At 43.5% G+C, this 27,500-nt stretch overlaps 1 protein-coding gene across 1 annotated transcript in view; it reads right to left on the reverse strand.

Annotated features, from left to right (window-relative positions):
* Positions 1-27,500, reverse strand: part of angpt2b (angiopoietin 2b) — a 53,409-nt gene that overhangs the window by 19,824 nt on the left and 6,085 nt on the right. The window contains exons 3-6 of the mRNA XM_082961373.1: positions 27,264-27,385; positions 25,371-25,603; positions 7,072-7,196; positions 835-936 (exon numbers count right to left, since the gene is read on the reverse strand). Of these exons, the coding sequence (XP_082817499.1) occupies positions 835-936; positions 7,072-7,196; positions 25,371-25,603; positions 27,264-27,385 (582 nt within the window). The remainder of the gene's footprint in view (positions 1-834; positions 937-7,071; positions 7,197-25,370; positions 25,604-27,263; positions 27,386-27,500) is intronic.

A 27,500-nucleotide genomic window follows, 5' to 3' on the forward strand; every position in this document is an offset into this window, starting at 1 on the left:
AATCCAGGACCCCCCTGATCCAACATGCTGTTATAACAACGCACCTGTGATTCAGAGACTTCCCAAACTAAATAAATGATGTTCTACCACACACTCTGAGAGTTGTCCTATGATAACACACTGAAATAAAAGTCTGACTTTATTAACCCTTTCACGCGTTCGTCGGTCGCCCTCAGCGTGAGTTTTTTTTTATGCACGTGATGTTCGAACGTTCTCTCCATTCCAGGATGTGATTGTTACGTAAACAACAACAGTGATTGGCTCAGAGTGGGAGTGGGAGGTTACCGTGATTGACTGCCTGCACGTGCCACATGTATCAATAAATCACTATCAGAAAATGTTTTGTGTGATATTGTTGATATATTTAGTATTTTATTTACGTTTTTCAATTACCCGTGATAAATCATGCGTTCCGATTTTTTTGCATAAATTGTAATGGGCGCATAGTATGTGTGTAAAATAATGTTTTGAAGGTTGTACAGAAAAAAAGACTGCTTGTGTTGAGATGAACGTAATGTGAAAGAGTCTGCCTTAACTGACAATCCAGCTTCTGACTACTATTTCAATTAAATACTACAGAAGAGAACTCCGCTTACAATGACCTACCAAAGAAGACTTGGTTTTCATCTTGTGTTTAAATTCTAGGGAACATACCATCTTGTGTTTAGGTTCTAGAGAACATACCATCTTGTGTTAAGGTTCTAGAGAACATACCACCTTGTGTTTGGGTTCTAGAGAACATACCACCTTGTGTTTAGGTTCTAGAGAACATACCATCTTGTGTTAAGGTTCTAGAGAACATACCACCTTGTGTTTAGGTTCTAGAGAACATACCATCTTGTAATCCCTCCATCCACGGTGGAAATCCAAAGCTCCGTCTCTACGATGCTGCAGCACGGTCCAGCCTCCACCTCTCGTCTTCATATCACAGAACACCTGTAGAGGTAAACCCACTTCTGGTTACAGAACACCTGAACAGGTAAACCCACTTCTGGTTACAGAACACCTGAACAGGTAAACCCACTTCTGGTTACAGAACACCTGAAGAGGTAAACCCACTTCTGGTTACAGAACACCTGAACAGGTAAACCCACTTCTGGTTACAGAACACCTGAACAGGTAAACCCACTTCTGGTTACAGAACACCTGAACAGGTAAAACCACTTCTGGTTACAGAACACCTGAACAGGTAAACCCACTTCTGGTTACAGAACACCTGAACAGGTAAAACCACTTCTGGTTACAGAACACCTGAACAGGTAAACCCACTTCTGGTTACAGAACACCTGAACAGGTAAACCCACTTCTGGTTACAGAACAGCTGAACCCACTTCTGGTTACAGAACAGCTGAACAGGGCCCATGACATCTATATGAGTTTCTGCTGTATGTAAAGGCACAGCAATACAAAGGTTAATGAATTGAGATGGTAATCCCAGGTCTTTGGGATTCTTGCACTCCAAGAATAAATATACTGTAAATATACAGTACCTTTATCAATGTCAGTATTCCCTGAGTCAAATCTAACCATTTCCTACCAGCTATATCAATGGGGTCTCTCTCTCTCTCTCTCATTTCCTACCAGCTATATCAATGTCAACGTCAGGCTTTCTTAATAAATAGATTGATGTTTCAATGGTCTCTCTCGCTCTCTCTCTCTCTCTCTCTCTCTCTCTCTCTCTCTCTCTCTCTCTCTCTCTCTCTCTCTCATCTCTCTCTCTCTCTCTCTCTCTCTCATCTCTCTCTCTCTCTCTCTCTCTCTCCTCTCTCTCTCTCTCTCTCTCTCTCTCTCTCTCTCTCTCTCTCTCTCTCTCTCTCTCTCTCTCTCTCTCTCAGAGAAGACCTCTCTCTCTCAGAGAAGACCTCTCTCTCTCAGAGAAGATCTCTCTCTCTCAGAGAAGACCTCTCTCTCTCAGAGAAGACCTCTCTCTCTCAGAGAAGACCTCTGGACAGACTCACAGCCTCAGGTGTTGGGCTGCCTGTTGGGCTGCTGGCCTCTGTCTTCCATTTTTATCTTCATCCAACAGGGATGATAAACTGAATATCGTCAGTGTCCAAGGAGAACAAAGGGAGAGAGAGAGAGAGAGAGAGAGAGAGGGGGAGAAATAGAGAGAGAGAGAAATATAAACAGAGAATGGTAGAGCGATGGGGAGAGAGAGAGTAAGGAAGGAAAACCTAGCAACCCCAGGGGTAGGAAATATAGCATGGTTTCCGTTTCTCAGAAGTTGTCTCAGAAGCCTGAGGGAAGGAGAGAACAACTTATTCAGGGTGTTTCAAAGTTGTGTTGCGACCCAGGTGGGATGGTGGAAACAACACTGGAGCATGTTCTGTTCTCCCTAGTTGGAGTGGAGGAGGAAGTATCCCAGCTGCAGTCACCAGCATTACGTCCCAAATGGCACCCCATTCCCTATATAGTGTACTGCATTACTTTAGACCAGGGCCCACCTCCTCCTCTTCCTCCACCACCACCACCACCTCCTCCTCCTCCACCTCCTCCTCCACCACCACCACACCACCACCTCCTCCACCACCACCACCACCTCCTCCTCCTCCACCACCACCTCCTCCTCCTCCTCCTCCACCTCCTCCTCCTCCTCCACACCTCCTCCTCCACCACCACCACCTCCTCCTCCTCCACCTCCACCTCCTCTCTAGGGAGTGAGAGAGTGGAGTGAGAGAGTGGAGTGAGAGTGGAGTGAGAGAGTGGAGTGAGAGTGTGAGTGAGAGAGTAAGACAGAGAGTGGAGTGGAGTGAGAGAGAGAGTGGAGTGAGAGAGAGAGTGGAGTGAGAGGGTGGAGTGGAGTGTGAGAGAGAGTGGAGTGTGAGAGAGAGTGGAGTGAGAGAGTGGAGTGAGATGGTGGAGTGAGATGGTGGAGTGGAGTGTGAGAGAGAGTGGAGTGAGAGAGAGGGAGAGAGAGTGGAGTGAGAGAGAGAGAGTGGAGTGAGAGAGAGAGAGTGGAGTGAGAGAGAGAGAGTGGAGTGAGAGAGAGAGTGGAGTGAGAGAGAGAGTGGAGTGAGAGAGTGGAATGAGAGAGTGAGTGAGTGAGTGAGTGAGTGAGTGAGTGAGTGAGTGAGTGAGAGAGTGAGTGAAGTGAGAGAGTGGGGTGAGAGAGTGGAGTGAGAGAGTGGAGTGAGAGAGTGGGATGAGTGCGAGTGTGAGAGTGTGAGTCATGAGGCTAGATGGTTTGATGGCAGAGATTGAAAGCACACACTCTCTCACTCATTCACTCTCTCATTCCACTCTCTCATTCCACTCTCTCACTCCACTCTCTCACTCCACTCTCTTTCTGACACTGCTAAAATAGCACCCTATGGGCCCTGGTCAAAAGCAGCGCACTATGTCATGAAAATGGGTGCCATTTAAAACGTTTCCATACCAGCTATGTAAACCTTGCCCCAGCTGGTAGACACCCACAGCAGCAGAGACACACCACCTGGCTTGTTTTGTCTTCAGACTGTGACCGTAGAGTAGTAAGTGGTGCACTAAACCACGGGTGAGTTGACAGAAGCTTCTTCAGGTCGGTGGAGGGCCTCTTCAGTAATTCTGACTCTCTACACTCTCTGGCTGGGCCGGGCCTGCAGGCCAAAGCACTCCTGCCGTTTATTATTATATCGTTCTGAACTCAGAAGTGACATTTCCACACTGCCATTCTCGCCACACAGTCCCCCTCTCTGTCCCTCCAGGCCTTAATGTGTCCTGATTACAGTAAAAAATCCACACAGTCTCCCTCCAGGCCTTAATGTGTCCTGATTACAGTAAGACATCCACACAGTCCCCCTCTCTGTCCCTCCAGGCCTTAATGTGTCCTGATTACAGTAAAACATCCACACAGTCCCCCTCTCTGTCCCTCCAGGCCTTAATGTGTCCTGATTACAGTAAGACATCCACACAGTCCCCCTCTCTGTCCCACCAGGCCTTAATGTGTCTCGATTACAGTAAAACATCCACACAGTCCCCCTCTCTGTCCCACCAGGCCTTAATGTGTCTCGATTACAGTAAAATATCCACACAGTCCTCCTCTCTGTCCCTCCAGGCCTTAATGTGTCCTGATTACAGTAAAACATCCACACAGTCCTCCTCTCTGTCCTTCCAGGCCTTAATGTGTCTCGATTACAGTAAAACATCTACATAGTCCCCCTCTCTGTCCCTCCAGGCCTTAATGTGTCCTGATTACAGTAAGACATCCACACAGTCCCCCTCTCTGTCCCTCCAGGCCTTAATGTGTCTCGATTACAGTAAAACATCCACACAGTCCCCCTCTCTGTCCCTCCAGGCCTTAATGTGTCCTGATTACAGTAAGACATCCACACAGTCCCCCTCTCTGTCCCTCCAGGCCTTAATGTGTCTCGATTACAGTAAAACATCCACACAGTCCCCCTCTCTGTCCCTCCAGGCCTTAATGTGTCCTGATTACAGTAAGACATCCACACAGTCCCCTCTCTGTCCCTCCAGGCTTAATGTGTCTCGATTACAGTAAAACATCCGAACAGTCCCCCTCTCTGTCCCTCCAGGCCTTAATGTGTCCTGATTACAGTAAAACATCCACACAGTCCCCTCTCTGTCCCTCCAGGCCTTAATGTGTCTCGATTACAGTAAAACATCCACACAGTCCCCCTCTCTGTCCCTCCAGGCCTTAATGTGTCCTGATTACAGTAAAACATCCACACAGTCCCCCTCTCTGTCCCTCCAGGCCTTAATGTGTCTCGATTACAGTAAAACATCCACACAGTCCCCCTCTCTGTCCCTCCAGGCCTTAATGTGTCCTGATTACAGTAAAGACATCCACACAGTCCCCCTCTCTGTCCCTCCAGGCCTTAATGTGTCTCGATTACAGTAAAACATCCACACAGTCCCCCTCTCTGTCCCTCCAGGCCTTAATGTGTCCTGATTACAGTAAGACATCCACACAGTCCCCCTCTCTGTCCCTCCAGGCCTTAATCTGTCCTGATTACAGTAAGACATCCACACAGTCCCCCTCTCTGTCCCTCCAGGCCTTAATGTGTCTTGAATAAAATAAAACGTCCAAAATGTCAACCTTTTTTTCCACAGGGTGGTTCTTTTATACACTTTTAAAAAAGCAGAGACAGGTGTTAAATCATATTCAACATAAGAGCTGAACCGCTGCACAAGGTAATCAATTACATGTAACCCCTTACCTTAACTATGTGGGTAGAGTTGGGGGGGTCGTAACCCCTTACCTTAACTGTACGGGTAGAGTTGGGGGGTCATAGCCCCTTACCTTAACTGTGCGGGTAGAGTTGGGCGGTCGTAACCCCTTACCTTAACTGTACGGGTAGAGTTGGGGGGGGTCGTAACCCCTTACCTTAACTGTACGGGTAGAGTTGGGGGGTCGTAACCCCTTACCTTAACTGTGCGGGTAGAGTTGGGGGGTCGTAACCCCTTACCTTAACTGTGCGGGTAAAGTTGGGCGGTCGTAACCCCTTAACTGTGTGGGTAGAGTTGAGGGGTCGTAGCCCCTTACCTTAACTATGTGGGTAGAGTTGGGGGGTCGTAACCCCTTACCTTAACTGTGTGGGTAGAGTTGGGGGGTCGTAGCCCCTTACCTTAACTATGTGGGTAGAGTTGGGGGGTCGTAACCCCTTACCTTAACTGTGTGGGTAGAGTTGGGGGGTCGTAGCCCCTTACCTTAACTATGTGGGTAGAGTTGGGGGGTCGTAACCCCTTACCTTAACTATGTGGGTAGAGTTGGGGGGTCGTAACCCCTTACCTTAACTGTGTGGGTAGAGTTGGGGGGTCGTAACCCCTTACCTTAACTATGTGGGTAGAGTTGGGGGGGCGTAACCCCTAAACTGTGTGGGTAGAGTTAGGGGGTCGTAACCCCTTACCTTAACTGTGTGGGTAGAGTTGGGGGGTCGTAACCCCTTACCTTAACTGTGTGGGTAGAGTTGGGGGGTCGTAACCCCTTACCTTAACTGTGTGGGTAGAGTTGGGGGGTCGTAACCCCTTACCTTAACTATGTGGGTAGAGTTGGGGGGTCGTAACCCCTTACCTTAACTGTGCGGGTAGAGTTGGGGGGTCGTAACCCCTTACCTTAACTGTGTGGGTAGAGTTGGGGGGTCGTAACCCCTTACCTTAACTGTGTGGGTAGAGTTGGGGGGGTCGTAACCCCTTACCTTAACTTAGCGGGTAGAGTTGGGGGTTTGTAACCCCTTACCTTAACTGTGTGGGTAGAGTTGGGGGGTCGTAACCCCTTACCTTAACTTAGCGGGTAGAGTTGGGGGTTCGTAACCCCTTACCTTAACTGTGCGGGTAGAGTTAGGGGGTCGTAACCCCTTACCTTAACTGTGCGGGTACAGTTGGGGGGTCGTAAACCCCTTACCTTAACTATGTGTGTAGAGTTGGGGGGGTCGTAACCCCTTACCTTAACTGTGCGGGTAGAGTTGGGGGGTCGTAACCCCTTACCTTAACTGTGCGGGTAGAGTTGGGGGGTCGTAACCCCTTACCTTAACTGTGCGGGTAGAGTTGGGGGGTCGTAACCCCTTACCTTAACTGTGTGGGTAGAGTTGGGGGGTCGTAACCCCTTACCTTAACTGTGTGGGTAGAGTTGAGGGGTAGTAACCCCTTACCTTAACTGTGTGGGTAGAGTTGGGGGGTCGTAACCCCTTACCTTAACTATGTGGGTAGAATTGGGGGTTCGTAACCCCTTACCTTAACTTAGCGGGTAGAATTGGGGGGTCGTAACCCCTTACCTTAACTGTGCGGGTAGAGTTAGGGGGTCGTAACCCCTTACCTTAACTGTGCGGGTAGAGTTAGGGGGTCCCCTTACCTTAACTGTGTGGGTAGAGTTGGGGGGTCGTAACCCCTTACCTTAACTATGTGGGTAGAGTTGGGGGGTCGTAACCCCTTACCTTAACTGTGTGGGTAGAGTTGGGGGGTCGTAACCCCTTACCTTAACTATGTGGGTAGAGTTGGGGGGTCGTAACCCCTTACCTTAACTGTGTGGGTAGAGTTGGGGGGTCGTAACCCCTTACCTTAACTGTGTGGGTAACGTTGAGGGGTCGTTAACCCCTTAACTGTGTGGGTAGAGTTGGGGGGGTCGTAACCCCTTACCTTAACTGTGCGGGTAGAGTTGGGGGGTCGTATGCTGTGGACACCATTCTCTGTGAGCCCAGATCTGAAGATTTCAGCACAGTTTCTGAAGATCACTGGCTCCTCTTTGGGTGTAGTGGGTATATCTGGGTAGAGAGGGATAGCATTCAGGATAATGACTATGTACTGGGTATATCTGTGTAGAGAGGGATAGCATTCAGGATAATGACTATGGAACTGGGTATATCTGGGTAGAGAGGGTTAGCATTCAGGATAATGACTATGTACTGGGTATATCTGGGTAGAGAGGGATAGCATTCAGGATAATGACTATGTACTGGGTATATCTGTGTAGAGAGGGATAGCATTCAGGATAATGAATATGTACTGAGTAGAGAGGGATAGCATTCTAGATAATGACTATGTACTGGGTAGAGAGGGATATCATTCAAGATAATGACTATGAACTGTGTATAACTGGGTAGAGAGAGGATAGCATTCAGGATAATGACTATGTCCTGGGTAGAGGGTGATAGCATTCAGGATAATGAATATGTACTGGGTAGAGAGGGATAGATTCAGGATAATGACTATGTCCTGGGTAGAGAGGAATAGCATTCAGGATAATGACTATGTCCTGGGTAGAGAGGGATAGCATTCAGGATAATGACTATGTACTGGGTATATCTGGGTAGAGAGGGATAGCATTCAGAATAATGACTATGTACTGGGTATATCTGGGTAGAGAGGGATAGCATTCAGGATAATGACTATGTCCTGGGTAGAGAGGGATAGCATTCAGAATAATGACTATGTACTGGGTATATCTGGGTAGAGAGGGATAGCATTCAGAATAATGACTATGTATTGGGTATATCTGGGTAGAGAGGGATAGCATTCAGAATAATGACTATGTACTGGGTAGAGAGGGATAGCATTTGGGATAATGACTATGGACTAGGTATATCTGTGTAGAGAGGGATAGCATTCAGAATAATGACTATGTACTGGGTATATCTGGGTAGAGAGGGATAGCATTCAGGATAATGACTATGTCCTGGGTAGAGAGGGATAGCATTCAGGATAATGACTATGTACTGGGTAGAGAGGGATAGCATTTGGGATAATGACTATGGACTAGGTATATCTGTGTAGAGAGGGATAGCATTCAGAATAATGACTATGTACTGGGTATATCTGGGTAGAGAGGGATAGCATTCAGGATAATGACTATGTCCTGGGTAGAGAGGGATAGCATTTGGGATTATGACTATGTACTGGGTATATCTCGGTAGATTCAGGACAATCACTATGTACTTGGTATATCTGGGTTGAGAGTTGGGGCCAATTTCATCACATATTTCCTTGGTGTTAACCTGTTGGGTCTAGGGGGCAGCATTTGCACGTCTGGATAAAAAAAATGTACCCAATTTAATCTGGTTACTAATCCTACCCAGTAACTAGAATATGCATATACTTATTATATATGGATAGAAAACACTCTAAAGTTTCCAAAACTGTTTGAATGGTGTCTGTGAGTATAACAGAACTCATTTGGCAGGCAAAACCCTGAGACATTTTCTGACAGGAAGTGGATACCTGATGTGTTGTATTGAGTTTAAACCTATCCCATTGAAAAACACAGGGGTTTAGGAATATTTTGGCACTTCCTATTGCTTCCACTAGATGTCACCAGCCTTTACAAAGTGTTTTGAGTCTTCTGGAGGGAGATCTGACCGAACAAGAGCCATGGAACGGTGATGTCCCATTAGACACCTGGCGCGCTACTTCATGTTGGGTACCCTCGTTCCAATACGTTATAAAAGGCTATGCATTCGTCCACCTTGAATATTATTCATGTTCTGGTTAAAAAAGGCCCTAATGATTTATGCTATACAACGTTTGACATGTTTGAACGAACGGAAATATATTTTTTCCCCTCGTTCATGACGAGAAGTCCGGCTGGCTTACATCATGTGCTAACGAGACGGAGATTTTTGGACATAAATGATGAGCTTTTTTGAACAAAACTACATTCGTTATGGACCTGTGATACCTGGAAGTGACATCTGATGAAGAGAATCAAAGGTAATGGATTATTTACATAGTATTTTCGATTTTAGATCTCCCCAACATGACGTCTAGTCTGTATCGCAACGCGTATTTTTCTGGGCACAGTGCTCAGATTATTGCAAAGTGTGATTTCCCAGTAAGGTTATTTTTAAATCTGGCAAGTTGATTGCGTTCAAAAGATGTAAATCTATAATTCTTTAAATGACAATATAATATTTTACCAATGTTTTCTAATTTTAATTATTTAATTTGTGACGCTGACTTGACTGCCGGTTATTGGAGGGAAACGATTTCCTCAACATCAATGCCATAGTAAAACGCTGTTTTTGTATATAAATATGAACTTGATAGAACTAAAAATGCATGCATTGTCTAACATAATGTCCTAGGAGTGTCATCTGATGGAGATTGTAAAAGGTTAGTGTATCATTTTAGCTGGTTTTATGGTTTTGGTGACCCTGTCTTTGACTTGACAAAACATTACACACAACTCTTGTAAATGTACTGTCCTAACATACTCTAAATTTATGCTTTCGCCGTAAAACCTTTTTGAAATCGTAAAACGTGGTTAGATTAAGGAGATGTTTATCTTTCAAATGGTGTAACATAGTTGTATTTTTGAAAAATTTGAATTTTGACATTTATTTGGATTCAAATTTGCCGCTCTTGAAATGCACCTGCTGTTGATGGAGTGCACCACGGGTGGCACGCTAGCGTCCCACCTAGCCCCAAGAGGTTAAATACAGTGAACCATACTTTTGTAATGGCTAGCTCAGAATAAGAGCTTTCCAAAAGTTGTTTATATATAATAGAGATCAGTCCTTTCAGGAGCCCAGATCATTCATTTATAAACCCAATCATTGGATGGTTTGGTAGTTGGGTATCCCAAGGGACTCCACAGGCCAGCAGAGCTGACCTAATTTGTAAATGTAGAAAAAGGATTTGCCTGGTAATGTGTATGTATCTTTCAAACCTTGGCATGTTCTGAAATCATTACTGTCCGTGATATCGGCAAGGGTACGAATTACACATTTAGACCATTGGGGGATACAAAAAGGCAACCCTCCAGATCGCAAGGCATTATTGTGAAATATGTGACTCGCTTCAGGAAACTAGGCATATGTCGCAAGTTACTACTTCACAGGAAAGCTATTTGAACGTAAACTTTTTTTAACCTCTTGGGGCTAGGTGGGACGCTAGCGTGCCACCTGTGGTGCACTCCATCAACAGCAGGTGCATTTCAAGAGCGGCAAATTTGAATCCAAATAAATGTCAAAATTCAAATTTTTCAAAAATACAACTATGTTACACCATTTGAAAGATAAACATCTCCTTAATCTAACCACGTTTTACGATTTCAAAAAGGTTTTACGGCGAAAGCATAAATTTAGAGTATGTTAGGACAGTACATTTACAAGAGTTGTGTGTAATGTTTTGTCAAGTCAAAGACAGGGTCACCAAAACCATAAAACCAGCTAAAATGATACACTAACCTTTTACAATCTCCATCAGATGACACTCCTAGGACATTATGTTAGACAATGCATGCATTTTTAGTTCTATCAAGTTCATATTTATATACAAAAACAGCGTTTTACTATGGCATTGATGTTGAGGAAATCGTTTCCCTCCAATAACCGGCAGTCAAGTCAGCGTCACAAATTAAATAATTAAAATTAGAAAACATTGGTAAAATATTATATTGTCATTTAAAGAATTATAGATTTACATCTTTTGAACGCAATCAACTTGCCAGATTTAAAAATAACCTTACTGGGAAATCACACTTTGCAATAATCTGAGCACTGTGCCCAGAAAAATACGCGTTGCGATACAGACTAGACGTCATGTTGGGGAGATCTAAAATCGAAAATACTATGTAAATAATCCATTACCTTTGATTCTCTTCATCAGATGTCACTTCCAGGTATCACAGGTCCATAACGAATGTAGTTTTGTTCAAAAAAGCTCATCATTTATGTCCAAAAATCTCCGTCTCGTTAGCACATGATGTAAGCCAGCCGGACTTCTCGTCATGAACGAGGGGAAAAAATATATTTCCGTTCGTTCAAACATGTCAAACGTTGTATAGCATAAATCATTAGGGCCTTTTTTAACCAGAACATGAATAATATTCAAGGTGGACGAATGCATAGCCTTTTATAACGTATTGGAACGAGGGTACCCAACATGAAGTAGCGCGCCAGGTGTCTAATGGGACATCACCGTTCCATGGCTCTTGTTCGGTCAGATCTCCCTCCAGAAGACTCAAAACACTTTGTAAAGGCTGGTGACATCTAGTGGAAGCAATAGGAAGTGCCAAAATATTCCTAAACCCCTGTGTTTTTCAATGGGAGAGGTTTAAAGTCAATACAACACATCAGGTATCCACTTCCTGTCAGAAAATGTCTCAGGGTTTTGCCTGCCAAATGAGTTCTGTTATACTCACAGACACCATTCAAACAGTTTTGGAAACTTTAGAGTGTTTTCTATCCATATATAATAAGTATATGCATATTCTAGTTACTGGGTAGGATTAGTAACCAGATTAAATCGGGTACATTTTTTTTATCCAGACGTGCAAATGCTGCCCCCTAGACCCAACAGGTTAAATCAAAATGCGTTTTTTTGGCAGAAATGTCTTCTGGAACATGTGAACTTTCATGTGCCTTAATAACAAACTTGTATGCCATTTGTAAATACGAATAAAAATGTTAAATTACGAGCCTAGTTGGTTTAGCCACAGAAAAAGTCAGGAACCTTCCCGCTAGCCATGATTGGCTGAAATAATGGGTGGGCTGGACATGCCGAGAAATGAGTTCGGATTGGTCTGCCATGTAGTACACTTCTGTCTATAATATGAGCTGGTCAGTTTGTGTAGGTAATCCTTTAGAACACAGCTTTTTTTTAAAAAGATATCACATAGTAGAACTGAAAAAGTGTTGCTCTCCACTTTCTGGAAGACCAAGTATTGAAATACGTAGAATGCCTGGTGGAATTAGAGTATGATAGCTAAGGACATGGAAAACAATTTTTGCATTTGATTTCAAATATGCAGAGGTAGTCGAAAAGAGAACACACAGAAGGCTGTTGTTACCTCTATGTCTGATAAACACGCCCCGCTTAAGAATCACAGAGTAAGAAACCGAACCAGTTCTTGGTTCTCTCCTGAATTGTCAGGTCTTTTCCTGCAAAAGAATCGGGCCTGGGCCTTGGCGAGGAAAACAGGTACTCCAGCTGATTGGCTGTTTTTTAGGCAATTGAGAAATAAATGTACTGCAGCTGTCAAAAAGGCTAAATCAAATTACTTCCTTAATGCTATGACAGATTCTGCAGGAGATCCTGCAAAATTCTGGAAAACCGTTAATTCACTGAAAAGGGGGAATTCTGCTGTTTATCTTCCTCAGCAAATTACCTCAGATTCCTGTATCCTAAGTGAAAAAAATTATATTTGTGATGCTTTTAATAAGCATTTCATCTCTGCTGGTTTTTTATTTGAAAGGAAAAGTGGCCATTGTGGTACTGGCCAGTTAGTTGATTTTTCGTCTTGCTTTTCAACCGTTACTCTGAAAAATGGTAACCCTGTTTTTAGTTTCCAGAAAATAACCGAAGCAGAAGTTCTAGCTGCCCTGTGTGCCATTGATACTAAGAAATCCTTAGGCGCTGACAATTTAGACCCGTTCTTACTTAAGTGTGCTGCACCTATTATTGCTGGTTCAGTGACACACATTTTTAATCTAACATTAAGCACAGGAAGTATCCCTACGGTGTGGAAAGCAGCTTTTGTTCTGCCATTACATAAGGGAGGTGACGGTAGTGATTTGGATAACTATCGACCCATCTCTAGGCTCCCTTGTCTGGCAAAGATCCTAGAATCTATAGTCAACAAACAGTTAGTCTTTTCTTTCTGCTAACAGTATTCTTAGCACCAATCAATCTGGTTTTAGATCTAAACACAGTACCACATCGGCAACTATGCTTGTTGTAAATGATATTGCAAATGCCTTAGATGATAGAAAGCACTGTGCTGCGTTGTTTGTAGATTTGTCAAAAGCTTTTGACACTGTAGACCATGCTATCCTTTTGAGTAAGCTGTCATCTATAGGAGTGGGCACTGATGCCTGCCGATGGTTTTATGACTATCTTAAAGATAGAACTCAGGCCGTCATGGTCGACGGGGTCAAGTCTGACTCCTTACAGTTACTTAAAGGGGTCCCTCAGGGTTCAATAATTGTCTCACTTTATATAAACAACATTGGTGATGATGTCAAATATTGTAAATTCCATTTATATGCAGATGACACAGTGATGTACTCTATTGCTCCAACAGCGGACCAAGCTTTAATGCAGTTGGAGTCTGATTTTAGGATACTACAGGGGTCTCTTTTACAGCTTAAACTTGTTTTAAACGCTAAGAAAACAAATGTCATGTTTTTTTCTAGGTCTAAACTCTCAGTTAGAAACACTTTTGTAATCACTAGCTTGGATGGTACTCAAATCAAACAGGTCTCTGCATATAAATATTTAGGGGTATGGTTAGATGATAAGCTTTCTTTTAAAAAACATGTTACTGAATTGGGAAAAAAGCTCAAATTCAAGATAGGGTTCCTTTACAGAAACAGGGCTTGTCTGTCCTCCGTAAATAGAAAACAAATTGTGCAGGCTACTTTTATGTCCGTTTTAGATTATGGTGATATTATCTATATGCATGCATCGGCAAACACATTAAAACCACTGGATGCTATTTACCATTGTGCACTCAGGTTTATCACGGGTGATAGTTACAAACCTCATCACTGTATCCTATATCAACATGTGGGTTGGGCCTCTCTATCTGTGAGGCGAGAGCAACATGCTCTCTTGTTTATTTATAAAGCGCTTCTTTTAAAACTACCTCCATATATATCATCATTAATTTCTACTAGATATACACATTTTAAAACCAGATCACAGATGTGGATTACATTAGAGACTCCTGCGGTCTCCACAGAGTTGGGTAGGACTGCCTTCAGTTCCTTTGCACCTTATTTATGGAACAAACTGCAGATCCAACTTAAGTTAGACACTCTGGTGTCCCTTGCCCATTTGAAAAATGTTATGGAGGATCAATATGATGTTGTCTGTGATTGTTTCTGTTGAATTGTGTCTTTGTTTTGTATGTTTGAAATGTTCTTGTCTGTATGCCTAAAACTGTACATGTCAACATGTTTACACAGGCCACAGCCGTAAAAGAGATCCAGGTCTGTCTGTTTTCCCTGTTAAAATAAAGATAAAAAAAAAAAAAAAACACCTGTCCCCGGATTACATCTTCAAACTAAGGGTAACCATGGCATCTGTGACAGAGAGGGAGAAGCGTTCATCCATGTATACGGGTAAGATAGTCTAGCTAGCTACATTTTCAAATATTCCACTTTTCTAATTTTGTCAGAAAGTCGTTTTCAAGTTGGCTCGCTAGCTAACGTTAAGTGTATGATCTGTGTAGTAATATTATTCGTATCTCAGAGACATTTGCATTGCTAGCTATAGCCTAGTGTTAGCTAGCTAACATTGAACCTGGTTGGTTAGCCACCTACAGATTCATGCAGGGTAGTAACGTTATGAGTTGGAATTATGGTTCATTGTGTAGCTAGCTAGCTACAAGTCTAAATAAAGACTCCACTATACAAGTAACCATTTCAATAGAATGTTCATGATGTCACTGCGACAACTGTTGATAGACGTAGCTGGTAAATTCACTCTGGCTAGCCACTCCAATTACAGAGCACTCTCGTCTGAGTGAACCAGAGCGCAGAATAACTGACGAATTTACGAACACTCAACACCCGTTGAATATGGCCGGTGTCAGTAAACATTGGCAAAAAAGCATCATTAAATTGTTGCCAGCAGCACAGTTACGGTCACCAACGCTCTGGATAACATAACAGCCTAACCAGCTCTTCTACGGTGAGTAAAAAGGTCAGAGTGAGCTGTTCTCTCATTTGTGTCTGGAAGTAGCTAGCAAGTTAGCCAACGTTAGCCAGTTAGCTTGAGTGCTTGACTGCTGTTCTTAGGTTAAGGGCGTGTAAGTAAGCATTTCACTGTAAGGTCTACACATTTTCATATGATACATTCATAATAGATTTCACAACACACTAAGTGTGTTCCCTCAGGCCAATACTCCACTACCACATATCTACAACACAAAATCCATGTGTACGTGTGTGTATAGTGCATATGTTACCGTGTGTGTGTATGCATGTGTCTGTGCCTATGATTGTGTTGCTTCACAGTCCCCGCTGTTCCATAAGGTGTATTTTTATCTGTTTTTAAATCTGATTTTACTGCTTGTGTCAGTTACCTGATGTGGAACAGAGTTCCATGTAGTCATAGCTCTATGTAGTACTGTGTGCCTCCCATAGTCTGTTCTGGACTTGGGGACTGTGAAGAGACCTCTGGTGGCATGTCTTGTGTGGTATGCATGGGTGTCTGAGCTCTATGCTAGTCATTTAAACACAGCTCAATGCTTTCACCATGTCAATACCTCTCACAAATACAAGTAGTGATGAAGTCAATCTCTCCTCCACTTTGAGCCAGGAGAGATTGACATGCATATTATTAATATTAGCTCTCTGTGTACATCTAAGGACCAGCCATGCTGCCCTGTTCTGAACCAATTGCAATTTTCTAAGTCCCCCTTTGTGGCACCTGACCACATGACTGAACAGTAGTCCAGGTATGACAAAACTAGGGCCTGTAGGACCTGCCTTGTTGATAGTGTTGTTAAGAAGGTAGAAATTAGGGCTGGAGGACCTGCCTTGTTGATAGTGATGTTAAGAAGGTAGAAACTAGGGCCTGTAGGACCTGCCTTGTTGATAGTGATGTTAAGAAGGTAGAAACTAGGGCCTGTAGGACCTGCCATGTTGATAGTGTTGTTAAGAAGGCAGAGCTACGCTTTATTATGGACAGACTTCTCCCCATCTTAGCTACTGTTGTATCAATATGTTTTGACCATGACAGTTTACAATCCAGGATTACTCCAAGCAGTTTAGTCACCTCAACTTGCTCAATTTCCACATTATTCATTACAAGATCTAGTCTAACTTATTCCTTACCACCCATTCTGAAACGAACTGCAGCTCTTTGTTAAGTGTTGCATTCATTTCATTCACTGCAGTAGCTGACATGTATAGTGTTGAGTCATCCGCATACATAGACACACTGGTTTTACTCACAGCCAGTGGCATGTCATTAGTAAAGATTGAAAAAAGTAAGGGGCCTAGACAGCTGCCCTGGGGAATTCCTGATTCTACCTGGATTATGTTGGAGAGGCTTCCATTAAATAACACCCTCTGTGTTCTGTTAGACAGGTAACTCTTTATCCACAATATAGCAGGGGGTGTAAAGCCATAACACATGTTTTTACAGCAGCAGACAATGATTGTTAACCTCTCTAGGCTAGGCGGGACGAATTCGTCCCACCTACGTAACAGCCACTGCTATCCTGTGGCGCGATTTTCAAAACCTTAAAAATCCTATTACTTCAATTTCTCAAACATATGACTATTTTACAGCCATTTCAAGACAAGACTCTCGTTAATCTAACCACACTGTCCGATTTCAAAAAGGCTTTACAACGAAAGCAAAACATTAGATTATGTCAGCAGAGTACCAAGCCAGAAATAATCAGACACCCATTTTTCAAGCCAGCATATAATGTCACCAAAACCCAGAAGACAGCTAAATGCAGCACTCACCTTTGATGATCTTCATCAGATGACAACCCTAGGACATTATGTTATACAATACATGCATGTTTTGTTCAATCAAGTTCATATTTATATCAAAAACCAGCTTTTTACATTAGCATGTGACGTTCAGAACTAGCATACCCCCCGCAAACTTCCGGGGAATTCGCTAACATTTTACTAAATTACTCACGATAAACGTTCACAAAAAGCATAACAATTATTTTAAGAATTATAGATACAGACCTCCTCTATGCACTCGATATGTCCGATTTTAAAATAGCTTTTTGGTGAAAGCACATTTTGCAATATTCTAAGTACATAGCCCAGGCATCACGGGCTCGCTATTTAGACACCCGGCAAGTTTAGCACTCACCATAATCATATTTACTATTATAAAAGTTTCATTATCTTTTGTTGTCTTCGTCAGAATACACACCCAGGACTGCTACTTCAATAACAAATGTTGGTTTGGTCCAAAATAATCCATCGTTATATCCGAATAGCGGCGTTTTGTTTGTGCGTTCCAGACACTATCCGAAATAGTAAAGAAGTGTCACGCGCTTGGCGCAATTCGTGACAATAAAATTCTAAGTATTCCATTAGCGTACTTCGAAGCATGTCAACCGCTGTTTAAAATCAATTTTTACGACACTTTTCTCGTAGAAAAGCGATAATATTCCGACAGGGAATCTCCTTTTCGGCAAACAGAGGAAAAAATCCCAAAGGCGGGGGCGGTCGGGGTCACGACATTCTGTTTTTTCCCGGGCTCTGAGAGCCTATGGACGACGTGGGAAGTGTCACGTTAGAGCAGAGATCCTTAGTAAATGATAGAGATGGAAAAGAAGTTCAACAAATGGTCAGACAGGCCACTTCCTGTAAAGGAATCTCTCAGGTTTTGACCTGCCATTTGAGTTCTGTTATACTCACAGACACCATTCAAACAGTTTTAGAAAATTTAGGGTGTTTTCTATCCATATGTAATAAGTATATGCATATTCTAGTTACTGGGTAGGAGTGGTAACCAGATTAAATCGGGTATGTTTTTTATCCAGCCGTGTCAATGCTGCCCCCTAGACCTAACAGGATAATGTCAAAAGCTGCACTGAAGACTAACAAAACGGCTCTCACAATCTTTTTATAATCAATTTCTCTCAGCCAATCATTGGTCATTTGTGTAAGTGCTGTGTTTGTTGATTGTCCTTCCCTATTAGCGTGCTGAAAGTCTGTTGTCAATTTGGTTACTGTAAAATAGCATTGTATCTGGTCAAACACAATTTTTTCCAAATGTTTACTAAGGGTTGGTAACAGTATGATTGGTCAGCTGTTTGAGCCAGTAAAGGGGGCTTTACTATTCTTGGGTAGTGGAATGACTTTAGCTTCCCTCCAGGCCTGAGGGCTCACACTTTCTAGTAGGCTTAAATTGAAGATATGGCAAATAGGAGTGCCGATATTGTCCGCTATTGTCCTCAGTAATTTTCCATCCAAGTTGTCAGACCACGGTGGCTTGTCGTTGTTGATAGACAACAATACGTTTTTCACCTGTTTCACACTCACTTTACAAAATTCTAAATTACAATTCTTGTCTTTCATAATTTGGTCAGATATACTTGGATGTGTAGTGTCAGCGTTTGTTGCTGGCATGTCATGCCTAAATTTGCTAATCTTGCCAATGAGAAAATCATTCAAGTAGTTGGCAATATCAGTCGGTAGATGTGATCAATACATGTTGATGATTTCAGTCCTGTGCTGTGTGTAACTACCCTGGTAGGTTGACTGACAATCTGAACCAGGTTGCAGGCACTGGTTACAGTTTGAAACTTTTTCTTGACTGGGCAGCTTGATGAAAGCCAATCAATATTTAAAATCACCCAGAAAATATACCTCTCTGTTGATATCACATACATTATCAAGCATTTCACACATTATCCAGATACTGACTGTTAGCACTTGGTGGTCTATAGCAGCTTCCCACCAGAATGGGCTTTAGGTGAGGCAGATGAACCTGTACTGTTTGAATGGTGTCTGTGAGTATAACAGAACTCATATGGCAGGCAAAAACCTGAGATGATTCTATATGGGAAGTGGCCTGTCTGACAAGTTGTTGTTCATCTTGGCTCTTTTTATTGAAGACTGAGGATCTTTGCTCTAACGTGACACTTCCTACGGCTCCCATAGGCTCTCAGAGCCCGGGAAAAAGCTGAACGATATCGAGGCAGCCTCTGGCTGAAACACATTATCGCTTTTGGCAAGTGGCCGATCAGAGTACTATGGGCTTAGGCGTGTGCCCGAGTCGACCCCATGCTTTATTTTCTTTCGTATGTTTACCTAAATGCAGATTCCCGGTCGGAATATTATCGCTTTTTTACGAGAAAAATGGCATAAAAATGGATTTTAAACAGCGGTTGACATGCTTCGAAGTACGGTAACGGAATATTTAGACATTTTTTGTCACGAAATGCGCCATGCTCGTAACCCTTATTTACCCTTTTGGATAGTGTCTTGAACGCACGAACAAAACGCCGCTATTTGGATATAACTATGGTTTATTTGGGACCAAACCAACATTTGTTATTGAAGTAGAAGTCCTGGGAGTACATTCTGACGAACAACACCAAAGGTAATAACATTTTTCTTATAGTAAATCTGACTTTGGTGAGTGCTAAACTTGCTGGGTGTCTAAATAGCTAGCCCTGTGATGCCGGGCTATCTACTTAGAATATTGCAAAATGTGCTTTCACCGAAAAGCTATTTTAAAATCGGACATATCGAGTGCATAGAGGAGTTCTGTATCTATAATTCTTAAAATAATTGTTATACTTTTTGTGAACGTTTATCGTGAGTAAATTCACCGGAAGTTTGCGGGGGATATGCTAGTTCTGAACGTCACATGCTAATGTAAAAAGCTGGTTTTTGATATAAATACGAACTTGATTGAACAAAACATGCATGTATTGTATAACATAATGTCCTAGGTGTGTCATCTGATGAAGATCATCAAAGGTTAGTGCTGCATTTAGCTGTCTTCTGGGTTTATGTGACATTATATGCTAGCTTGAAAAATGGGTGTCTGATTATTTCTGGCTGGGTACTCTGCTGACATAATGTAATGTTTTGCTTTCGCTGTAAAGCCTTTTTGAAATCGGACAGTGTGGTTAGATTAACGAGAGTCTTGTCTTTAAAATGGTGTAAAATAGTCATATGTTTGAAAAATTGAAGTTTTTGCATTTTTGACGTATTTGAATAACGCGCCACGCGATTACACTGGCTGTTGAGTAGGTGGGACGCAAGCGTCCCACCTAGCCCATAGAGATTAACGTGGGCTATTATGAGCACTTTTCTGGGATGCTTGCTTGTTTTCGTTGCTTTACTGGAATGCTTAGCAGAAGTAGATATTCTCATGTTATTTATGTTAGTGCAGGGTGTGCTGCACACAGTGGACTTCCTACACGGGCACCCCTTCTCAGTGCTAAAAGCATAAATCTGGTTCACAGGCACATGAGTGCAGCAGGATCAGCAGAGGCATTCAGGACAGTTAGAGGAACATACAGTGCCTTGCAAAAGTATTCACCCCTCTTGGCGTTTTTCCTATTTTGTTGCATTACAACCTGTAATTTAAATAGATTTTTATTTGGATTTCATGTAATGGACATACACAAAATAGTCCAAATTGGTGAAGTGAAATGGAAAAAAAGAATGTTTCAAAAAATTCAAAAAAATTTACTGAAAAGTGGTGCATGCCTATGTATTCACCCCTTTGCTATTAAGCCCCTAAATAAGATCTGGTGCAACCAATTACCTTCAGAAGTCACATAATTAGTTAAATAAAGTTCACCTGTGTGCAATCTAAGTGTCACATGATCTGTCACATGATCTCAGTATGTATACACCTGTTCTGAAAGGCCCCAGAGTCTGCAACACCACCAAGGAAGTGGCACCATGTAGACCAAGGAGCTCTCCAAACAGGTCAGGAAAAAAGTTGCGGAGAAGTACAGATCAGGGTTTTATTATAAAAAAAATATCTGAAACTTTGAACATCCCACAGAGCATTAAATCCATTATTAAAAAATGGAAGGAATATGGCACCACAACAAACCTGCCAAGAGAGGGCCGCCCACCAAAACTCACCGACCAGGCAAGGAGGGCATTAATCAGAGAGGCAACAAAGAGACCAAAGATAAACCTGAAGGAGCTGCAAAGCTTCACAATGGAGATTGGAGTCTGTCCTATCTGTCCATAGGACCACTTTAAGCCGTACACTCCACAGAGCTGGGCTTTATGGAAGAATGGCCAGAAACAAATAAGCAAACATGTTTGGTGTTTGCCAAAAGGCATGTGGGAGACTCCCCAAACATATGAAAGAAGGTACTCTGGTCAGATGAGACTAAAATGTAGCTTTTTGGCCATCAAGGAAAACGCTATGTCTGGCGCAAACCCAACACCTCTCATCACCCAGAGAACACCATCCCTACAGTGAAGCATGGTGGTGGCAGCATCATGCTGTGGGGATGTTCTCCATCGGCAGGGACTGGGAAACTGGTCAGAATTGAAGGAATGATGGATGGCGCTAAATACAGGGACATTTTTGACAGAAACCTGTTTCAGTCTTCCAGAGATTTGAGACTGGGACGGAGGTTCACCTTCCAGCAGGACAATGACCCCAAGCATACTGCTAAAGCAACACTCGAGTGGTTTAAGGGGAAACATTTAAATGTATTGGAATGGCTTAGTCAAAGCCCAGACCTCAATCCAATTGAGAATATGTGGTATGACTTAAAGATTGCTGTACACCAGCAGAACCCATCCAACTTGAAGGAGCTGGAGCAGTTTTGCCTTGAAGAATGGGCAAAAATCCCAGTGGCTAGATGTGCCAAGCTTATGGAGACATACCCCAAGAGACTTGTAGCTGCAATTGCTGCAAAAGGTGTCTCTACCAAATATTGACATTGGGAGGAGGTGAATAGTTATGCATGCTCAAGTTCAGTTGTTTTGTCTTATTTCTTGTTTCCCCCAAAAAAATTGTATCTTCAAAGTAGTAGGCATGTTGTGTAAATGAAATGATACAAACCCCTCAAAAATCAATTTTAATTCCAGGATGTAAGGCAACAAAATAGGAAAAATGCCAATGTGGGGTGAATACTTTCGCAAGCCACTGTACATTAGGTTACTTACATTGTGTCTACCAATGCCCCTGGTATAATGTACATTTGCGAAAGCATTATGATAACTCAGCGACACATATCGTAGGGATTAACTGAGCTGGGCTTGGGTCATTTGATAAGTCATTGTCTCAACGCAGCTTTATAATGAATGGATGGGACGTTAAATGGTTGTCCTGACTCTCTGAGGTCATTAAAGATCCCATTGCACTTATCGTAAGAGTAGGGGTGTTAACCCCGGTGTCCTGGCTAAACTCCCAATCTGGCCCTCATACCATCACGGTCACCTAATCATCCTCATCTTACAATTGGCTCATTCATCCCCCTCTTCTCCCCTGTAACTATTCCCCAGGTCGTTGCTGTAAATGAGAATGTGTTCTCAGTCAATTTACCTGGTAAAATAACGGTAAAATAAAATAAAATAAAATAAATATAATGCTTAGAAAGGATCCAGGAACCCAAATGATTTTGGTGGATCCCATCCCATCATATAAAACGTGTTTTGTTTTTCTTCTTTGTTTTTCTTCGACTCCGCTATCAGATGGGGGAGAAGAGAGATGGCTCCCCTGGCGAACGAACACTGGCCAGTCGTATAACGACAAACGACAAGACAGAGATATATCCAACATGCGCGAACGCTGTCCAGACACCGGCGTAGAAAAGGTTAAACATTCCACTTTGCTTTACTTCTCCAGTTTCTTAAGTAGGCTGGCTACCCGTGTGATTAAGGAAGTCACCTCAAGCCAATAATCCTTGGCAAGCAAATTGCTGCATTGGATCTCAAATCAAATCAAATTTATTTATATAGCCCTTCGTACATCAGCTGATATCTCAAAGTGCTGTACAGAAACCCAGCCTAAAACCCCAAACAGCAAGCAAAGCATGTGAAAGAAGCACGGTGGCTAGGAAAAACTCCCTAGGAAAAACTCCCTAGAAAGGCCAAAAACCTAGGAAGAAACCTAGAGAGGAACCAGGCTATGAGGGGTGGCCAGTCCTCTTCTGGCTGTGCCGGGTGGATATTATAACAGATCTCTTAATAATCTAGTTTGTTTTGAAACAGGGCGTAGTAGATACAGCTTCTACAGCACTAGAACCATTCATTTACTTCTCCAGACAAAGAGGGCTGGAAAACTCATCTGGGACTAACCTTTTTTTTTTTAGCTTGATGGCTAACGTTAGCAGCTTAGCTAGGTTAGCGGCTCTTTGAAGCAGACTCTAACCTGTCAGTTAAGCGGGATTCCGGAGACAAGAAATAGCGGTCTTAGCTGTTAAAAGCTAACAGCGTCGCGGAATCTATGCAAAAACAAGTTCGGTATTTATGTTTATTAACAAAGATTAGTTATGTTCAAGGGCCAAACATTCAAGGGCCATTTTCTCAAAAGTGAGGTTACAAATGTATCAACTTTCGCAGAATTACTTATACATTGTTCCTCAACTGTAGTGTCTGATATAACATATTCTAGCCTCTACTTTTATCTAATGTAAAAAAAAAAAAAGCTAAACATTTCAAATTACGCTACGTAAGATCGAACCAGTCGGCCATTTTTGATTCCCAGTTACATTGTACATTTTGTGCCAAATATAAATAGTGTGAGCAATAATAGGACCAAAGCTAGTTTACATTGTTTAAGGGATATATCAGTGGAGACCACCTCTTCCAGGACAATAGGAGACACCATATTACATTGTTTAAGGGATATATCAGTGGGGACCACCTCTTCCAGGACAATAGGAGACACTATATTTCTCTCTATAGTCAGCCAGGGGATGGGACGAAATACCTGGAAATACAATTTAAGGTTCGGTACGGATAGTCCTCCCACGTCTTTTCCTCTTTGAAGTTAGTTAATTTCATACAAGCTCGCTTTTACCTTGCGATATACAACGCCTTCGGGAAAATGTTCAGACCCCTTGACTTATTCCATGTTTTGTTACGTTACAGCCTTATTCTAAAGTTGATTACATATATCTGTTTTCTCATCAATCTACACACAATACCCCGTAATGACAAAGCAAAAAACAGGTTTTCATCAAGGATCTCTCTGTACTTTATCTGAATCTTATTTCTCATGGTCAGAGTCCTTTTGATGCCTTTCGGCAAACTTCAAGCAGCCTGTCATGTACCTTTTACTGAGGAGTGGCTTCCGTCTGGCTACTCTACCAGAAAGGCCTGATTGGTGGAGTGCTGCAGAGGTTGTCCTTCTGGAAGGATCTCCCATCTCCACAGAGAAACTGTTAGAATGACCATCGGGTTCTTGGTCACCTCCTTGACCAAGGCCCTTCTCCCCCGATTGCTCAGATTGGCCGGGCGGCCAGCTCTAGGAAGAGTCTTGGTGGTTCCAAACTTCTTCCTTTTAAGAATGATGGAGGCCACTGTGTTCTTGGGGACCTTCAATGCTGCAGACATTTGTTGGTACTATATCTATGCCTAGACACAATCCTGTCTCGGAGCTCTACGGACAATTTCTTCGACCTCATGGCTTGGTTTTTGCTCTGACATGCACTGTCAACTGTGGGACCTTATATAGACAGGTGTGTGCCTTTCCAAATCATGTCCAATCAATTGAATTTAGCACAGGTGGACTCCAATCAAGTTGTAGAAACATCAAGGATGATCAATGGAAACAGGATAGACCTGAACTCAATTTCGAGTCTCATAGCAAAGGGTCTGAATACTTATGTATTGTACTTATGTATTGTGGCTCAGTTGGTAGAGCATGGTGTTTGCAACGCCAGGGTTGTGGGTTCGATTCCCACGGGGGACCAGTAAGGAGAAGAAAAAAAATGAAATGTATGCATTCACTACTGTAAGTCGCTCTGGATAAGAGCGTCTGCTAAATGACTAAAATTTAAATAAAGTATTTCGGTTGAATATTTTTCATTTTTTTACATTTGCTAACCATTTGCTAACCATTTGCTAACCATTCTAGTCTAACAAAAGACAGGGGTAGAACTGCCCAAGGAGCTTTGGTTTCTGATGTCAGATATGTAATAGTGGAGGATAAGGGTTTAACAAACCCAAAAGTACATTTTGAGAGGGGACAACATTATTTTTGAAAATAGTTTCATGTCTGTGTTTATCGAAGAAAGATAGGGGGCGATAGTGAGAGCACAGGGTGGCATCCTTACCTTGTTTAAATAGAAGCTAAATTAGTGCTGTATTCACATCCCTTCTAAATGAACCTTTGTGAACGGCTGTGTTTATCATTTACACTAACACTGGACCTAATTGGTTCCAAAATAAAATAAGTAACCCAATTCATACCTTTATAATTACGTTAGCAGACTTGACAAGTAAGTGTGTGTAACAAAGATTTAAAAACACTTTCAATGCACAAACACATTCGCAGTAGATCTCTCTCACCATTGCAGTGGGTGACCATGGCTAGCAGCTGCTGCACTGTGTCAGTCAGTATAGCCTGCTGTTTCTGCAGTAGTGTGCTGTTTTGTGTGGAGGTCCCCAGCTCTCCCTGTAGCTGGGTGACCAGGCGCCTCTGTCTCTCCAGCATGTCCTGCAGCTGCTGTTTCTCCCTCTGAAGACCCTGGAGCTCCTTAACGTGCCTGGCCTCTAAAGCTGAGAACCTCTGCTCCAGCAAACTATGAGAGAGAGAGATTGAGAGAGGGAGAGAGAGAGAGAGAGATTGAGAGAGGGAGAGATTGAGAGAGGAAGAGAGAGAGATTGAAAGAGGGAGAGCGAGGGGGGAGAGAGAAAGAGAGAGAGAGAGAGAGAGAGAGAGAGAGAGAGAGAGAGAGAGAGAGAGAGAGAGAGAGAGAGAGAGAGAGAGGAACCATCCTACAGGGACAGTCAAAGAACCCTTGATGAACATTCTTTTTTCCCCCTAAGAGTGACCTAGCCATAAGAAAGGGAGGTGGCAGATAGCCTAGAGATTAGAGGAGTGGGACAGCAACTGAAGGGTTGACCCCTAGTTGGGGATCAGGTGACATTGATGTAGTAAGTAGAGAGACCTGTGTCAGCACTATACAGCAGCACTAGATTGGTTGATTCAAAGGAACCAATTGGGTTAAAGGAATTAGCATTATGCCGTCTCCTGTACCTCCCCATGGCCAGACGAATAGATGAATGCAGAGGGGAAACAAAGGCACGTTCCATTCAGTAAATGCCAAGGAAACAGCCTGAGAACAGCCCAGGGATATGCCTGGGTTGTCCGCAACACCCTCTGTAGCACTTTGCGGTCAAGCGCAGTGCATTTGCCATACCAGGCGGTGATGCAGCCAGTCAAGATGCTCTCGATGGTGCAGCTGTATAACTTTTTTTGGAGGATCTGAGGGCCCCGTGCCAAATATTTTCAGCCTCCTGAGGTGGAAGAGGCACTGCCACGCTCACTTCATGATTTTGTGTGTGTGGACCATGTTAGATCCTTGGTGATGTAGTAATGGCCTTTGTGTGTGGACGGTGTTATGCATACTGGATGGACCGGTTACCTTACGCTGCGTTCCAAACTTTCTATCCGTGAGTGAGTGAGTGAGTGAGTGAGTGAGTGAGTGAGTGAGTGAGTGAGTGAGTGAGTGAGTGAGTGAGTGAGTGAGTGAGTGAGTGAGTGAGTGAGTGAGTCAGTCAGTCAGTCAGTCAGTCACCCACGCACACCAGCAGCTGACGTTTGCATATCGAGTGGCTCAATCACTACCCTGGGGGTGACCGTGACGTGCCTGCTTGCATGTGTGTATTACCCACCCCGCTCCAAACGAAGCCTGTAAAATATCCCAGTCTGATGTTTATAGCTCTGACTAACAACATAGCAGAAAACAACCCAGAGCTACACAGACTGATACAAGCTGCTTCTCACTGCTCTGCACGGTACCCGCTCTCTGAGGGCGGGGTGGATAGGGCCCTCTGAGGGAGTGGTGGATAGGGCTCTCTGAGGGACTGGTGGATAGGGCCCTCTGAGGGACTGGTGGATAGGGCCCTCTGAGGGACTGGTGGATAGGGCCCTCTGAGGGACTGGTGGATAGGGCCCTCTGAGGGACTGGTGGATAGGGCCCTCTGAGGGACTGGTGGATAGGGCCCTCTGAGGGACTGGTGGATAGGGCCCTCTGAGGGACTGGTGGATAGGGCCCTCTGAGGGACTGGTGGATAGGGCCCTCTGAGGGACTGGTGGATAGGGCCCTCTGAGGGCGTGGTGGGTAGGGCCCTCTGAGGGACTGGTGGATAGGGCCCTCTGAGGGAGTGGTGGATAGGGCCCTCTGAGGGAGTGGTGGATAGGGCCCTCTGAGGGAGTGGTGGATAGGGCTGCTGTACCTGCTTTTATCGTTGAGTTGTGAGATCTCCTGATTCTGCTGGAGGATGTGTTTCTCTAGACGGTCAGTGAACAGAGAATACTCTAACAGCTGAATCTCCATTCTGCTGGTCTGGTTCAGCACCTGCAGAGGGAGGGAGGGAGGGAGGGAGGGAGGGAGGGAGGGAGGGAGGGAGGGAGGGAGGGAGGGAGGGAGGGAGGGAGGGAGGGAGGGAGGGAGGGAGGGAGGGAGGGAGGGA

This window comes from Salmo salar, chromosome 14, assembly GCF_965601325.2.
Source record: "Salmo salar chromosome 14, fSalSal1, whole genome shotgun sequence".
Classification (NCBI taxonomy): Eukaryota; Metazoa; Chordata; class Actinopteri; order Salmoniformes; family Salmonidae; genus Salmo; species Salmo salar.